This window comes from Myxine glutinosa, chromosome 13, assembly GCF_964187855.1.
Source record: "Myxine glutinosa chromosome 13, kmMyxGlut1.1, whole genome shotgun sequence".
Classification (NCBI taxonomy): domain Eukaryota; kingdom Metazoa; phylum Chordata; class Myxini; order Myxiniformes; family Myxinidae; genus Myxine; species Myxine glutinosa.
The window spans coordinates 71,443,758-71,461,912 of NC_136273.1; the positions used below are offsets into that span (position 1 = coordinate 71,443,758).

The 18,155-nt window shown below is 47.8% G+C and overlaps 1 protein-coding gene across 1 annotated transcript in view; it reads left to right on the forward strand.

Annotated features, from left to right (window-relative positions):
* The window catches only part of LOC137438384 (GDNF family receptor alpha-2), a gene marked incomplete at its 5' end in the record, with an annotated part of 39,421 nt that overhangs the window by 8,291 nt on the left and 12,975 nt on the right, over window positions 1-18,155 (forward strand). Inside the window, 2 exon segments of the mRNA XM_078767629.1 lie at window positions 14,657-14,772; window positions 17,659-17,730. Of these exon segments, the coding sequence (XP_078623755.1) occupies window positions 14,657-14,772; window positions 17,659-17,730 (188 nt within the window).

Here is an 18,155-nt window from a genome sequence, read left to right on the forward strand (position 1 = left end):
AATTCACCTTTAAATCGCTCATTGTCTGACTTATTTGTCGTAAAATATTTGTTTTGTTGGTTAATGAAACAAAATATTTTTTGGTTCATTTAATGGTGTTACGCAACGCTACTGCAAACACCCCCGCCCCTGTAACACTCCGTTATATATATAATAATAAAATTAAATTTATTAAATTAAATTAATAAAAACTCCGTTAATAAAAAATATATATAAAAAACAAAAAATATACATATGATATTGTTACAGACGCGGTTGTGGATGTTGGTTTACCGAGCGGTTTGGTATGACCGCGCCTGCACGTTTACCCGATTATACTCGAACGTTGACTAAGTCGCGCTATGCTAAATCAATGATGGAAAAGACACAACGGCTGGATTAAAATGACACGACACCAAGGGTTCAGTTCTCAAGACCTCCGGAGGAGGTTATATTAGGGCGGAAGGTCAGATTACAACGACAAGAGGGACAGCATAGGAAGATAGGCACTTAAACACGGTCTTATAATAGCCCCGACAGACGACAGATAAACAGGACAAAAACTGACTCACACGGGGATTGATGGCAAGGAAAGCGGGTAGTCGATGGCTCAAGGTGCACCGTTCTCGGAGGGGGTGCACCGTTCTCGGAGGTACTGCAATACCGGGTCGATGCGTGGAGCTCGCTCAGCGCTTGGAGGTCGCGACTTGTCTCTTCTTTAAGCTCGGGGCGCATCTGACGTCACGTCCGGCAAGTGGCTGCGTATATCCGGCGGGGAGTGACACGCCCTCGGCTAGTTAGCTCCGCCCCAGATGGAATCGGTCCGCCCTTCTTATTGGGTGCGGGGGGGTTACTGGCTCCGCCCCTGACGAGGAGCTGACAGCCAGCCCCTTCGTGGTAACCCCGTGGAGCGCATGGGCAATGGCGGCTAACCACGCCGGTGTGAGGACGCACACTCCCCGCACGCCGCGCCGCGCCCCTCTGTTGTTGTAGTTGTTGTTGTAGTTGTTGTAGTTGTTGTTGTAGTTGTTGTTTCATGGGGAAGATGGGAGGAGGTGTGGGGAGGTCCTAAACTCACTACTGGTGCCATACAATCACATTCTGGTGCAACGAAGAGTCAGAATTAATGGAAACGAGTCCTTAACTGACATAGACTAAGAATAACTAGCAAGATGTCCTATAGTTGTCTACGTGAGATGCGGTGGACCTGGGCATGACATTTAATGGGGGAAAAAGGGGAAGGTCGGTTCTACAGAGTGTTATTTACAGGCAATGGGACTAGGGAATGGGGGATTGGGGATAGTTGGGGAGTATTGGGGAAATAGGGGAGTATTTACAAGCGGATATTGAGGCCAAATGCCATATCCGCAACATTGCACCCTTCTCTACCCTCGGGGCGTCCCGACCCGATAAATTTTTACCTATTTTAGTGTGGCACTCAGATGTAGTTCCCTCTACTATTAACTCTACCCTGAGTGCGACAGTTTTACAGATATTCACAAATGAGTAAATATGTCCCCCTGCGACGTTGCACCCTTCTCCTCACAGAAACACGCCCACAGGATAACCGAATTGCGGAAAGAATTCGCAAACTAAACATACAGCCGGTAGGGAGCATTATTTACAAGACTACGCTGATATTTACACTACGATCCAGGACCTGTTTTTGGAGGAACACATGCAGATGTTATGCATAGAGAGAGCACGCATGCCAGCATCGATACACCAACCCACGAGTGCTCTGTGGCCTTACGGCCTTTAATAATGTGCAGAGCACCCCATCCAAGCATCAAAAGCACCACCCCATAACACAGTCAGCACCATCCGGTGCACCAATAAAGTGTTTATAAATCACCGGTGGTGTCGCAGCCGGCCGATGTTCTGCCGCTGGTCTTGCCTTCGTGTGGTGCACTTGGTGTTCTTGCCTCTTTCAAAAAAATAAAGAAAGGCGCCAACCGCGTCCATTTCTTATTTGTGGCCGTCAGGGGGCCAACTATTAGTGGTTCACCTTGTATGGCATAGGTGCCACGTTGACCCATAGGTCCATCAACGGGTGGTGCTTGCCCGCAAAAGAACTGCGGTCCATTGTGGGTGGCCACCAAAATTGCGGTCCATATGGTGTATCGATCCAGGCAGCAAGCAGCGAAAGTGCAGGCCCACAACTGCGTAGCCAGCACCTCTCTCTCCTCTCTCTCTACCCCAAAGCCAGATCCTCGGAGGTGGGAGACAAAAGAAGCAGACAAGTGAGTAAGGTGGTAAGGGCGCAAAAGTGCACGCAATGCAAGGTAATGCACACTGGGGGCACATGGGAACCAGGTGAGACAGGTACGTTCCTACCGTACGCCCCCCCCCCCCACCAGGTAACCTACATGGCCCCTCCCTTACCCCTTACTGTATCCACAAAACACAACACTACCCATAAACATCTACTTTACAAATCAACAAACATCCCTACTGTCTTCCCCGTTCCTCCCATATACCAAATTCGTCTTCTCTCCCTCCTAACCAATCAAATTTGCCATTTTCAACTCTCATCAAAATTTGCCATCTCCAACTGCACATCAAAATTTGCCATTACCAATTCATCATCAGTCCCTCCTAGGGAGGGAGAGATGGAATCACCCCAATGTCTCATCCACGTCGTGAACAGAACAAAGAAAACACAGGTGTGGAGTCATCATCATCACCACAGGTAAGTGGCTGCGTATGGTGCGACAGGTTCATCAATCCTAACTATTTCCTAAATGACTTTAACAACTTTACACTACCTGGGGTCTTTCTCCTGCCAAACCATTGGCCCTCTTACACTATGGGTTCTAAAAACCAATTCCCATTGGCCAAACTGTGGTGCTTTTCAATTTGGGGTCTCACTCCCCCGATTCATCTCCCGGTGCCCTCGCACAATTTCTGGGCTGTGGCGTGTACCTCTCCCAACAGGTCTACCCACCTGGACACCTCCACCACTGTAGTTGCCTCCGAGCTTACCTGCTCCTTACCCTAACCTAACTACCTGGGGAAGGCCCTCTGGCGCTCTCCCCACTCGGTGCCCTCTCTGGCACTGGGCTGCCCGATCCACACCCGGGATCCTCAGGCACCCACTCACAACTACCGGCTCCCAGAGCCCACCTGCGGCCTCACCTGGCCGACATCCTCACAGTGGTGGAGTGCCCAACCAACTACACGCACTAACAGGCTACACGCCCAGCCATTTCCACAACACTAATGCACCCATCCACAATACCATTCTGTCACCCGCACCACAGATGCCAATATCCAACCACAATTTACCTATACCCTCTACCTAACACTTACACTACCCGCCCCGGGTACTCGTGAAAGGGGTCCACTCTTCCCCCATCCACACCTTCGCACCATGCACACCACTCCGCACCACTTACTCCAACTCTCTCCACACACCTGTACCTGCACACCTGTGCTCTCACACCTGGTGCCACCTGCACCCTTCTCTCCCCAAGCGCATTCGCGCTGATCCACAACACTCACTACTCATACACTGTTCCACACACCTGTCCAGTTGCACACCTGTGCAATCACACCTGTTCAATTCTCACACACACGGCATCATCTCATCTAACTACTCCCTTCTGAAACTTGCGCTTCCCAGTCGTCCCTTTAAACTATTGCGCTCCCTCGTCATTATCATCCATACTAAACTACCTGCGTCCCCACTACAGGTATCAGTCACTAACTAAACTTAACGTCACCTAATGTCATCTTCGCTAGATCCCTACAATATAACCTAACCCACCCGGGCTAGTTTTCACTGCCATACACCCCATAAGCTATTGCGCATTTGCCCCCCCATGGGAAGGGTGGCAGGGATGCCCCCCTTACCCATCGGGCCCATCGCTCACTACCAATTTTGCACATCAAATTTCCACAAATCAAAAATTTGCCAATCACTACCCATCATCTGCCAATCACTACTGCCAATCCTTTGCCAATCACCAAATTTTGTTTTTTTCTAATTTCGGGGCCAAAACACTATCCTCATCACCCGTCTACTCACTAATACCTCTCGGTGCGCCAATTCCTGTCCAAAGCCCGGCTTCGTAAAGCCAAGCCATGAATGCGGGTTGTTCTGTGCCAGCGGCTGGATGCGTCCGGCACTCGGTGCAGGGACGGGGGCTTACCCGGGCCGAGATCCCACGCACCATCTCGGCGTGGAGCCATCCAATGTCCCGATCTCGACCTGCCGGACTGCCTCAACAAAAAGTGGTCGCCATGACGACCCTTTCTATCGGGCTGCCCGCTCCGCCTAGTGGAGCACGGACGCGGCCGTTCAAAGCGAGGCCCAGCACGCACCGAGGGCCAGATTCGGCTAAAAGTCGACCTAACCTTTAACCCGGTTACCTTCGATGCCTCACCTGCATGCTTACACCCCGCAGCCCGTTCCTTGCTCACACATCCAGCCGTTTCCATGCTCCTCGTACCTTTCCTTACACCCCCAGGTACACCCATTCCACTCACAGCCTTGGTCACACACCTGACCACCGAACACTTTGGCACACATTCGTTGGTCGCACACCTCACCAACACACCTCTTCGTGCCCCCTCCTCGGTCACCTCCTCTGTGACAATCACAGGTGTGCTCTCATTCGCACACCCAACCACGTGCCTCACTACCAACTCCAGCGTGCATTCCCACTCACGCTCTACCATTCCAGGTGTGCATCCTTCCATCCCAGGTGTACATCCTCGCTCACCTGTCACAACCAACTCACTCTCCTTGTCACTTTCACTACTCTCACCTCCATTCTTGACAACGCACTCACCCTTACTCCCGACAGCGCACTCTTTCCTCATGCACCTGTCCGTCACACACCTTTCTCGCGCACACTCTCCCGTTACACCCTCTGTAACACTCACCACAGGTGTGCATTCTTCTTTGCCTTTGACAGCGCACTCTTTCCCCATGCACCTGTCCGTCACACACCTTTCTCGCGCACACTCCTGCGCACACTCTCCCGTCACACCCTCTGTAACACTTACCACACCGCGCTTCCATGTGCTCCCTCGCACACGCGCTACAACCGACTCACTCTCGCCAGCACCCTCACTCCTTGGCACGCACTTTTTCCTCACACACCCCAGAGTCGGACTTTCTTGCACACCTCCTTTTTCGCACACCAGACCTGTCACACACTTCACCAACGGCCTCTCACGAACACCCGGGTCAATCTCGACCCCCAAGCTTCTTAAATCCCCTGGCGCATCATACGCACGACCATATTGGTCACCACTTACACCGGGTCCTCTTCCTCTTCGCTTCTCCTCCATCGCCTGCGAATCCCTCATCCGGTTAATGAGCACATCATCACGATTTGAACACAGACTTTGGACCAATTCTTTTACTTCCTCCTTTATCTCTTTCTTATCCTCTCTCCGTCGCTTCTTAATTTCGCTCACCCCTTCTTCCACTTCTTCTAATTTCTGCTTCACCTCTTTTATTCCCCGGTACGTCTCCTCAAGCTCGTCCTCCAAGGCTACCTTGACCGTTTCCATGTGCGTCCTCACCTGCCGGTCCTTCGTCTCCATTACCTCTATCACCTCGTCCAACCTCGTTGTCAATCCCTCACGTACCATCTGACATTCCCTCTTTGTCGCTATCAAGTCGTTTTTTATGTCGTTTTGTGTCGCTTTTAACCCTCCTAATACCGCAGTGTTCCTTTGAACCTGCTCCGTTAGTTCTTTTTGTCCCTCCGTCAGCTGTTCCACCTCCTGCGTCAGGTCCTCTATGCCCCCTTGTAACTTTACAGTCCCCTTTCTCACCTCCTTCTCCATGTGCTCCTTACAGTGCCTCACCTCCTCGCGCACTCCTCCGACCTCCTCACTCACTCCTCTTCTGATCTCCTCTCCCATCACTTGCATCTCCTGCCCAGATGCCACCCTCATCTGCTCCATTTCCTCCCTGTGAGCATCCAGTTTGGTTTCTACCCCCATTCTGACCCCCTCTATCTGCTGCCCCATTTGGTTAACTTCCCTTTCCGCTTGGTCCCTCATGTCCCTCAATTTGCCTTCCATCCTGTTTTCTAACCCCTCTAACCCATTTTTCACTCCCTCTATCTGATTCTCCTGGGCAGCCATTCTATTTTCTACCCCCATTAACCCCTTTTTCACCTCTTTTATCCCGTTGTCTAACCCCTCACCGGTACCCCTCGCTTCGTCCCTCATTACCCCCATTTCGTTTCCCATTACCCCTATTTTGCCCTCCAATCGCTCACCCTGAGCATCCATCCGGTTCCCCATTACCCCCAATTGCTCATTCTGAGCCTCCATCCGGTTCCCCATTACCCCCAATTGCTCATTCTGAGCCTCCATCCGGTTCCCCATTTGTCCCATACTGCTTTTCAAACCTCTAATTTGGTCTCCCAATTGCTCACCCATTTGTTCCATAAGGGCCCTCATTTGCAGGAGGAAAAGGTTCGAATCCACCAGGGGCGCTGCCACGGTCGCGGGCGCGGTGACCAGCGAGGCGCCATTTTGCGCCCCCGCAACGTCGGGCGCAACGACGCTATTTTGTGCGTCTGCTACCCTCGCTGCTTCGCTCTCCTCGCGTCCCTCAATTTGGTCCTGGACCGACCCTGCCTCACTCTCCCCTACCGGACCCCAGCTGTCTTGATCCGCCATAGCGCGACTTTCAAAATTCGGGTTTTTATTTCCGTAAAACAAAATCAAATTTCGCCGTTATAATTTCGAGCGCGGGAAACGCGCTCCGGATCGAATTCTACCTCCCCCAACACCAATTGTTACCCTAGTGGTACAATTGGTGTTCCAAAATTTGGGCCTAATAAATTTAGTCCCAGGTCCGAATCCGACACTCCTGACACCAATTGTTACAGACGCGGTTGTGGATGTTGGTTTACCGAGCGGTTTGGTATGACCGCGCCTGCACGTTTACCCGATTATACTCGAACGTTGACTAAGTCGCGCTATGCTAAATCAATGATGAAAAAGACACAACGGCTGGATTAAAATGACACGACACCAAGGGTTCAGTTCTCAAGACCTCCGGAGGAGGTTATATTAGGGCGGAAGGTCAGATTACAACGACAAGAGGGACAGCATAGGAAGATAGGCACTTAAACACGGTCTTATAATAGCCCCGACAGACGACAGATAAACAGGACAAAAACTGACTCACACGGGGATTGATGGCAAGGAAAGCGGGTAGTCGATGGCTCAAGGTGCACCGTTCTCGGAGGGGGTGCACCGTTCTCGGAGGTACTGCAATACCGGGTCGATGCGTGGAGCTCGCTCAGCGCTTGGAGGTCGCGACTTGTCTCTTCTTTAAGCTCGGGGCGCATCTGACGTCACGTCCGGCAAGTGGCTGCGTATATCCGGCGGGGAGTGACACGCCCTCGGCTAGTTAGCTCCGCCCCAGATGGAATCGGTCCGCCCTTCTTATTGGGTGCGGGGGGGGTTACTGGCTCCGCCCCTTACGAGGAGCTGACAGCCAGCCCCTTCGTGGTAACCCCGTGGAGCGCATGGGCAATGGCGGCTAACCACGCCGGTGTGAGGACGCACACTCCCCGCACGCCGCGCCGCACCCCTCTGTTGTTGTAGTTGTTGTTGTAGTTGTTGTTGTAGTTGTTGTTGTAGTTGTTGTTTCATGGGGAAGATGGGAGGAGGTGTGGGGAGGTCCTAAACTCACTACTGGTGCCATACAATCACATTCTGGTGCAACGAAGAGTCAGAATTAATGGAAACGAGTCCTTAACTGACATAGACTAAGAATAACTAGCAAGATGTCCTATAGTTGTCTACGTGAGATGCGGTGGACCTGGGCACGACATTTAATGGGGGAAAAAGGGGAAGGTCGGTTCTACAGAGTGTTATTTACAGGCAATGGGACTAGGGAATGGGGGATTGGGGATAGTTGGGGAGTATTGGGGAAATAGGGGAGTATTTACAAGCGGATATTGAGGCCAAATGCCATATCCGCAACAATATATAGCTAGCAAAAGATTTTTCTGAGACTCAATAGCTCAGTGGGCTGTCACCGCGTAAGTGATGACTGATGAGGTCTGTGGGTTTGAGTCCCGGGTTGTCAGAATTTTTTCACACGAGCCCCATGCAGGAATTTACTTCCTCTTTATTAAATATATACCTTTTTACAGAGCATTGAGAATGATGGAGATGGTTGGATATCCGTTGTAGTTAGTGGTGGAATTAGAAGTGTTCATTTTTTGAATGATAGTTCTGCAATCTATTAGAATTTTTTTTTCTGCAAAAAGTAACTTTTAAACTGTACTAATGCACTTATTATTTTAAATCATTCGCATCTGTCATGCTTCGCACTAGAAAGTCCAAACGTGAGTTCGTACCTTGGTCTGTGTCATTGGCTACATCGTCTGTGCTCGTGTTTTGTGAACTGTTGAGTAAATTCCACAATTTATCCCGTCACTCCTTGAGTTATAAACATTGTCACAACTTCACTGTACATCATTGATTAAAAAACAAACAAACATAAAAACAACAAATTAATCCCACTGATGATATCATATACAGGTCAAGTCATACAAAATAAATAAACAATTAATTCATTGTTTCACAATGAATTCCTCTGGTTTGGCTTATTTGGCTTTTCCACCTGAGCATTACACCTATATTTTTTATGCAGATATAGACTGCTTGCTCATGGAGAATCTGCAAGTGCAGCAGAGCAATATTCTCATGTCATCTTCCATCTTGACCTATGATCCTTTCTACCCCCCATTAACTCCGTCATGTTATCCAAGCTCGCTTACTTACAGCTTACTGTATCTCCCTCTCTCCGTTAGCCTCTTTTCTTTCATTATTCATTCCCTTGCTTCTTACATCTACACTGTCTCTGCGTTGCCTCTCCTCCCCAAGTCACGTTCCCTTCCGCTCTTCCATGAGGAAGAGGAGCATAAACACTGACAGTGGAGCTCAAAGTCCTTCAGAGGAGGTACTTTTTTGAGTGCTTTTTTGCAATTTGAATGGTAAATATACAACTATGACGGGGAGTCCAAAGCTTTTCCCCTTTGTTGTGTCCAAAATATTTTGTAGCCAGAAACATGATAACTATTCCAATGGCATCAGGAAACTCACACTGACTGCTTGGAAGAATGTGATACTAGCCAGAAGTTACGTAGAGAATGGACTAACGTCTGTGCCGAGTTTTGTTGATACTCGGTCATTCCTCCATGGTTGGAGAAACAACATTTTGATTCCTTCTCATATCAGACTTTTCACAAGAACAGGCCTTGATCTTAAAATGATTTCAAATTTCCTGTATGTTTGGAGAGAGGAATTAAGCACACAGCTGATCATCAAAACTCTGCCCGGTCTAGCATCACCGCCGCAACCCCTCGTCCCCTAATAACTAGACCCAAATGGGAAATCGTAAACTGAAAACTTGCATATTGATCAAATGAAAGGTGCGATACAACGTGTGTTTTAGTTCTGCAACTTGGTAGAAAATTATGGAACTAAACTACGACAATATTGTTCACGAGTATACAAAGTAAGGTAGCACCATTTTTTTTTTTTTTTTTTTGTACACAAGATCGAGGCTCGTGAAAGAGCTAACATTAATCACACAAAAAGACAAACCGACACATAAAACACAAAAAACAAGGGGAGCGGCAGACAAGATGGGGAGAGAGGGGGAAGGACACAAAAGAGAGGGGGAAGAGGGGGAAGAGGGGGAAGGACACAAACACAACATTTGAGAGCAGGGACATCGGGAGGACTTGGGGGGAGGTGGGAGAGGAATAAAACATATGAACACTGCAAGGACTCTGGGGTGAATTACCGGGGGTAGAAAAGATCAAGGTTTTCGATGGGGGAAGATAAGAGATGGTGGTGAACAGCTGTTTTAAAGACCTGGAGGGAGGAGTGGGATTGAAGGGAGTGGGGGAGTTTGTTCCAGAGGCGGGAGAAAAGGGGAATGAAAGAGTGAAGGTGAGCAGAGAGCCTAGACTTTAGCAGTTTAACCATAAGAGGGTTGCAGGCAGATCTTGTGCGACCTGAAGGAATATTGGGGGGACAGAGCACAGAGAGAGCTGGGGGAGCAAGGCCGGATAGGAGTCGGTAGAAGACAGAAAGACCACCAACCTGCCTGCGGTGAGTAAGTGAAAGGCCCTCGGTGTTGACTACATCGCAGGAGATTCCAATGATTCTGAAAGCTTTGGCCTCAACAGCGTGAAGCCGAGCAAGGTGTGAGGCAGCAGCACCAGCCCAGAGGAGGGAACAGTATTCCATTGAGCTGCGGATGAAAGCCTTGTATGTGGTGAGGAGCTCAGGTGTGCCAAGGAAGGACTTCGCACGAGGGAGGATGCCCAGTCGGCGACTGGCTTTGGAGGCCAGCTTGGAAATGTGGTTTTCCCAAGAAAGATCATGGCAGATAGTGAGACCCAAAAGCTTGAGCGACAGAACTTCTTGGAGAGGATTGTTGAGAAAGTAGATGGGAGGGTTGTCCAGTCGGTCCTTTCGGAGAGACATTGTAAGAGTGTGAGATTTGTCAGGATTGAAAGACATGTTCCACTTGTTTGACCAGTCTGTGATTTTGTCCAGGTCTGCAGAGAGTGAGGAGGCTGCAGACTGCCGATCTGAGGGATGAGGAATGGAGCGACAGAGAGTAGAGTCGTCAGCAAAGAGATAGAGAGGATTTTCAAGAGAGTCAGAGAGATCATTGATGAAGACCAGAAAAAGCACAGGGCCCAGAACACTACCTTGGGGAACTCCAGCCTGAACAGGAAGAGGAGATGAGAGAAACCCATTCAGGGCCACACGTTGACTACGACCAGAGAGGAAGTCCGCCAGCCATGCGTGGAGATTTCCATGGATACCAAAGGAGGAGAGTTTGGTGAGCAGAGCAGGGTGCCAGACCGTATCGAAGGCACGTGAAATGTCAAGGGAGACAGCTCTAATTTCCTGTTTGGCGTTGAGGACCTCCATCCATTGTTGAGAAAGCAGAAGCAGCATGTCCAGAGTAGAGTGACCAGGTCTGAAACAAATTGATGATCAGAGATCAAGCCATTGGAGAAGAGGAAAGATTTCATATCTGAAGCAATGATGGATTCCATGACTTTGCTGATAATTGGGAGAAGGCTGATTGGTCTGTAGTTGCTGGGATCTGTTTTTGCACCTTTTTTGTGCAAACCGGTGATGTTGGCTGATTTCCAAGCAGATGGCAGATGACCTTGAGCAAAAGAGAGGGTGAAGAGAACAGAAAGAGGGAGTGAAAGAGCAGAAGAACATGATTTTAGGACCCGTGGGCTGATGCCGTCAGGACCAGTTGCAGAATCAGAGTCGAGGGTTGACAGAAACTTTTCCACGGTACGACTGGGTACGGTGGGTACAGAGAGGTGTGGGTTTGCGACACAAGATTTAGAGGCAAACACAGAGTTGAGGCATTCAGCTTTTTCACGTGCGGAGTCAGCCGTTAAGCCATTTGAGGTGAGGGAGGGGATGGAGGGGGAACAAACACCAGAAACAGATTTGACCAGACGCCACCAGGATTTGGAAGAGGGAGACAGATAAGAGAGTTCGGTCTTGAGAATGGTGAGATATTGTTTCCTGGCTCTCCTGAGGGTGGACACACACTTGTTTCGGGCTTTGTGAAAGGAAATGAGATTTCCTTCCGTTGGATTTGCTTTCCAGGAGACGAAAGCAAGTTGTTTCAGGGCAACAGCCTCACCACAAGATTCCGTGTACCATGGATGGGAGGAAGGGTATGACAACTGAAGACGAGATGGTATAAATCTGTGCATGAGAGAGAGCAATGTACTTTTTTTCTTTTTCTTTTTTTTTTCTTTTTTTGTTTTGTTTTGTATACAAGATCGAGGCTCGTGAAAGAGCGAAAAATTCTTTCAAAGCAATTTACTTTGAAAGAATTCCCAGGATGAGTTGATGTCAGAGGCGGTAGAGATGGGAGACCAGTCCAGATGATTGATGGCTGCTTGAAGACCGTGCCAGTTGGCCTGAGTGAAATGCCAGACTCGTCGACGCTGAGGAGGCTCTCTGAGAATGGTCAGAGAGATGTCCACTTTGACAAGCACATGATCAGATGAGCCGATTGGAGCAGAAGAAGAGCAGCAGACATTTTCAGGGAAGTTAGTCATAACCAAGTCCAGAAGAGAAGATTCTCCGTTGACTGAGATCCGGGTCAGGAAATTGACAGATTGTGTCAGTCCCAGTGAGTCACAGAAGTCCTTTGCTGAAGAACCATGGCTGGTGAGAGAGGTACCCACACCCAGCCAACTGGCATGGTGACAGTTGAAATCACCACATATGAGGAAGAGAGAGTTGGGATGGGTAGATAGAAGTTGGTCCATATTATCAGACAGTGAGATGTAGATGGAGTCATCGCTGTTTGGTGGACGGTACAACACACATATGAACAAAAGGTGGGAGCGAAGGGGAAGCCGTAGCCAAAGGTATTCCTGGGGGTGAGGTGGAGAGAGGGCAGTGGAGGGCGAGTGAGGAAGAGAGTTTTTTATAAAGATAGCAACCCCACCTCCAGGACGAGGCTCAGGTCTATCATACCGGAGGAGGGAGTAACCTGGGAGAGATACCAAGGCATCAGAGACATCATGAAGGAGGAAAGTTTCTGTTAAGCAGATCACATCTGGTTTGTCAGAAGCAACCTGTATGGAGAGGTCAGTCAAGTTTGAGCGAAGGCCCCGGATGTTTGAGGTCCATACCGTTAATGAAGAGGAAGGGGGAGCATCGGGTCCAGAACAGGGGGGGGAGGGGTAGGGTAAGATGTGGAAGAGGAGGAAGAGGTAGGGAGAGCTGTTGAAGGTGTGTCAGAGATTTCAGAGATTTCAGAATAGCTTGGAGAAAGGGAAGAATGGGGCGGACAAAAGGTTTGATGGAGATTGGGTGAGGCACAGTGAGGTGTTATTTGAGGAGGGGGAAGAGCGAGGCAGAAGGTTTGGGGAGATGAAGGTGAAAGTTGGAAGGCGGAAGAAGCAGGGAGGATGCTTTGAGGAGGAGGGGTGAGAGGGGAGTCTAGGAGGGGAGGAGCGAGGGAGAGTCTCGGAGGGGAGGGGTGTGGGGGGAGTTTAGGAGGGAGGGGAGGGAAGGGGCAAGGGGGGAGATTTGAAAGGGATGGGTGATGGGGAGGATTTGGAGGGGAGGGGTGAGATTGGATTTTGAAAAGTGTACGATTCATGGGAAACGAACATTTTTTGCAAAATGAGTTTGAGACCTACGAGTCAAAAATACGTTTGAGGACACTGGAGGAGGGATGGAGTTCTGGATAGTTTAGGGAATGTAGAAAGGAGGAACTGTAAGAGATGGTATTATTATTATTTTTTGGAATGAATAGATTTGGTGAGCAAGACGAAAGCATCCTTTTGTAGGAAAAGAAGAAAAGGGTGTTATAATATATGAGAGAAAATAGTTGTTCAGGGGAGAGATTATACATTTCTAACCGCGTGATCGCGAACGAAGAACGAACGAACAAAAAGAACAACAAATAAACAAATAAGACCTGGGAAGGAAATATTTTTTTTGGGGTTTTTTTTTTTTTTTGTGAGTACAGATATTAAACAAGGAGGTACGGGGTGAACGACTGGTACGAAACAGAGAACGAAAAATAATTTCAGCGCATTCGACGAATCGCTGAGAGAAAAACGAAACCACAAGGTCGGAGACGGTACGGTAGTCTAAGCCTACGAGTACTAGGCCGCAGAATACTCGATACAATTAACCGACGATTGTGTATACATGTACGAAAAATTAGCACCGAAAATTTTCCAAAAGATACGCTATAGGTACACACACCGAAAGATAGATACAGTCTCGACAAAAACACGATTGTGATAGATCACTTAGCTTCGAGAGCGTGAGCGCATGGAGCAGCTTCGAAAAGACGTGACCTCGCCGTGATCTCGCGAGATCACGCGGTGACATGCCAAGACTCACTTGGCATGGTGACATGCCAAGAAGACCATGCTTACAGAACATGTGTTATGTACCAGGATAAAAGCACTTGGTTTCCAACACAACCTGAAATGCATCGTCTTCTTCTTCATTCGTATGCAGCACAAGGCTGCAGGGTAGCATCATTCGCTGACGGTGCGGCTGTGCCTTTGATGCAGTGCCCTCTGTTGGTTTGGGCAGGAATATTTGAACCTACTCTTCGTGGAGGACACCGTCGGATATATATCGTCCACCAACAATTGCTGGCAGACATGACACCCAGTTTAACGGCCTTCCGAGAGACGGCACACCCAGTGATGAATCACTCTGCCTGTGAAACACCAGGATGGTAGTTTATGGCTGGGTCGGGATTCAAACCCAGTCTAGACAGCTTAGAGGTGAGTGTGTGTACCTGTAGGCCATCCTGTCAGCCCTAAATGCATAGTGACATGCCTGTCCAAAAGAAGAAAAAAAACATTTATTGACTCGTGCTTGCAGCTAAAAACTAGAAGGTTCTCAAAATGGCGGCTCAGATGCATCTCTGAAAGCAAAACCAAAGGCAGACTTCGCTGGTAATAAAAGTCCAATTACATCTCAAGTTTCGTTGTGAAAGGTTTGTTCTTTATAATGGGAATAATGATGCTTTCGGTGATAAATGGTGGTGATCAATATATAATGTGCTCTGGTTATTATGGAGACAATTATTATGCTTATCGTTGTGATGTTCGAATGTTAATGACGATTTGTAAATGCGCAGCGCGTGTGCTGGAGCTCTCCATGCTCTCCGGGACTTCCCTGTGATTGGCTGCACATGTTCACGAGGGGATGAGGAGACCACCTGCCTCAACCTTTTCTGGTCTATCTGGGGGAACGGTGAGATGATGATCATCATAATACTTATAATAATTAATGATAGTCTGCCTGGAACGTCATTTATGACAAAAAGCAACCTACGTTCTATATGTTGTAACGGATCAACTTTTCCTTGACCTCCTAGTTATTGGGTCTTTGTAAAGCTACACCAACAGTGTGCCTGAGGATTCAAATAGGATGATAGAAATTGCATGAAAGTTTTTGCAAACAATTCTGGAGACATTATTTATTTATTTTTACGCTTTAAGTACTTTTAAATGCAAATATGATGAGGATTCATGTTTTTACATCAGGCATCTGTCCGCGTTGTAGAGCTGGTACAAGCATGTGGTGAATATATGTGTTTGAGTTTGTGGTGGCCACACAAGAGGGAACAGCAAGTGTTGGACACATGGACTGATGTCTGACAAAACAAAATGGAATCTCTATGTTACAGATTTATTATTACTAGGGCATGCCCGTACTATATATATATCTAAAATTATATCCCCCCCCTCTATTTACATGAAATGGTTTGGTCCAAAGCGAACGGCTTGCGAGTACGGTGACAATCCCCCCCCTCTATTTACATGAAATGGTTTGGTCCAAAGCGAACGGCTTGCGAGTACGGTGACAATCCCCCCCCCCTCTATTTACATGAAATGGTTTGGTCCAAAGCGAACGGCTTGCGGAGTTTGGTAAAGAAATCGCCATAGCGTGCACAAACGCGCAGGAAAGCGAAAGAATCGCAAATTAGTTTTAATTAGTTTTAAAACATAGTTTAACGCCAACATAGTTTGCCAACGTGAAATAAATGAATACGCTCTCAAATGTGCCGTCCGAGGCAGAGTCTGTTCGCCACGTTCGGCACACGTGATAGCTCGCTGCTCTCTGATTGGTTGAATCGTTTTTTGGACATAGCTCGGTAACTACTTGTCCGATTAATTTCAAACCTTGAAAAGGCACATCCTCGGGTCCCCAGCAATATACCTGGCAAGTTGCAAGTATATCGCACCCGTGGTTGTCGAGAAACAGCGGTCACAGACAAACAAACAAACACACACACAGACACACACACACACACACACACACAGAGATTAGTGGAATTATAGATAGACTAGGGCATGCCCGTACTATATATATATCTAAAATTATATCCCCCCCCTCTATTTACATGAAATGGTTTGGTCCAAAGCGAACGGCTTGCGAGTACGGTGACAATCCCCCCCACCCCCTATTTACATGAAATGGTTTGGTCCAAAGCGAACGGCTTGCGAGTACGGTGTTTTTTATCGGACCCGTGGAATTATAGATAGTAGTTTTAATTAGTTTTAAAACATAGTTTAACGGCAACATAGTTTTCCAACGTGAAATAAATGAATACGCTCTCAAATGTGCCGTCCGAGGCAGAGTGTGTTCGCCACGTTCGGCACACGCGATAGCTCGCTGCTCTCTGATTGGTTGAATCGTTTTTTGGACATAGCTCGGTAAGTAATTGTCCGATTAATATGAAACCTTGAAAAGGCACATCCTCGGGTCCCCAGCAATATACCTGGCAAGTTTAAAGTATATCGGACCCGTGGTTGTCGAGAAACAGCGGTCACAGACAAACAAACAAACAAACAAACAAACACACATACAGAGATTACTGGAATTATAGATAGACTAGGGCATGCCCGTACTATATATATATCTAAAATTATATCCCCCCCCTCTATTTACATGAAATGGTTTGGTCCAAAGCGAACGGCTTGCGAGTACGGTGACAATCCCCCCCCTCTATTTACATGAAATGGTTTGGTCCATTCGCAAAGCCAAAGCGAACGGCAGTTACGAATCGCAGTTACGATGAATCGCAAAGTAGTTTTAATTAGTTTTAAAACATAGTTTAACGCCAACATAGTTTGCCAACGTGAAATAAATGAATACGCTCTCAAATGTGCCGTCCGAGGCAGAGTGTGTTCGCCACGTTCGGCACACGCGATAGCTCGCTGCTCTCTGATTGGTTGAATCGTTTTTTGGACATAGCTCGGTAAGTAATTGTCCGATTAATATGAAACCTTGAAAAGGCACATCCTCGGGTCCCCAGCAATATACCTGGCAAGTTTAAAGTATATCGGACCCGTGGTTGTTGAGAAACAGCGGTCACAGACAAACAAACAAACAAACACACATACAGAGATTACTGGAATTATAGATAGACTAGGGCATGCCCGTACTATATATATGCCCGTACTATATATCTATCTAAAATTATATCCCCCCCCTCTATTTACATGAAATGGTTTGGTCCATTCGCAACGCCAAAGCGAACGGCGAACGGCTTGCGAGTACAGTGACAATCCCCCCCCTCTATTTACATGAATGGTTTGGTCCATTCGCAACGACCACAGAACCCCCCCCTCTATTTACATGCAATGGTTTGGTCCAAAGCGAACGGCTTCCGGAGTTTGGTAAAGAAATCGCCATCGCGTGCACAAACGCGCAGGAAAGCGAATGAATCGCAAATTCGTTTTTATTAGTTTTAAAACGTAGTTTAACGCCAACATAGTTTGCAAACGTGAAATAAATGAATACGCTCTCAAATGTGCCATCCGAGGCAGAGTGTGTCCTCCACGTTCGGCACACGCGATCGTTCGCTGCTCTCTGATTGGTTGAATCGTTTTTTGGACATAGCTCGGTAAGTAATTGTCCGATTAATATGAAACCTTGAAAAGGCACATCCTCGGGTCCCCAGCAATATACCTGGCAAGTTAAAAGTATATCGGACCCGTGGTTGTCGAGAAACAGCGGTCACAGACAAACGTACAGACAGAGATTACTGGAATTATAGATAGATTTATCAAAAAAAAGATGTAGTTGAAAATGTTTCTTTCAATTTGCCTTTTGGACCAACTTGCTTTGCAGATCAATTGGTCAGTCCATATGACCACACCGGAACCAACATAAAGGACTTGGTTGTCCCTCACCCTGGGGCAGGTATGTACTGTTTCCATCTTATTGAACTCCCATAAACCCCCATTGTCTTGGCAAACCCTTCTTGGAAAGCACTCCTCTGTGATTGGATTTCACCTCGAGCAAGTATTTGTAGATCATGGGATAACCTAGGCTGAGCTGTGATTTCTGTAATATGTACAAGATGGTTTCCAGGTAATCTGATATTCATTATATCCCAGATAATCATAAAAGATAGACAGGCCGCTGAAGGTTTGTAAAGTGGTAGTGGCAACATCTGGCAATTGCCTGGGAAGTTTTGCCGCTACTGTGCAAATTATTCTGGGTATTTTGAAAAAGACTGCGAAAAGTGTCCTCTGCTGGGGAAGGGAATTGGCTACTGAAGTTACTGGTGAGCAAAATGTGAAAGGGGCAAAAACTTTACAGGACATTATTGTAAACTTCAGCGA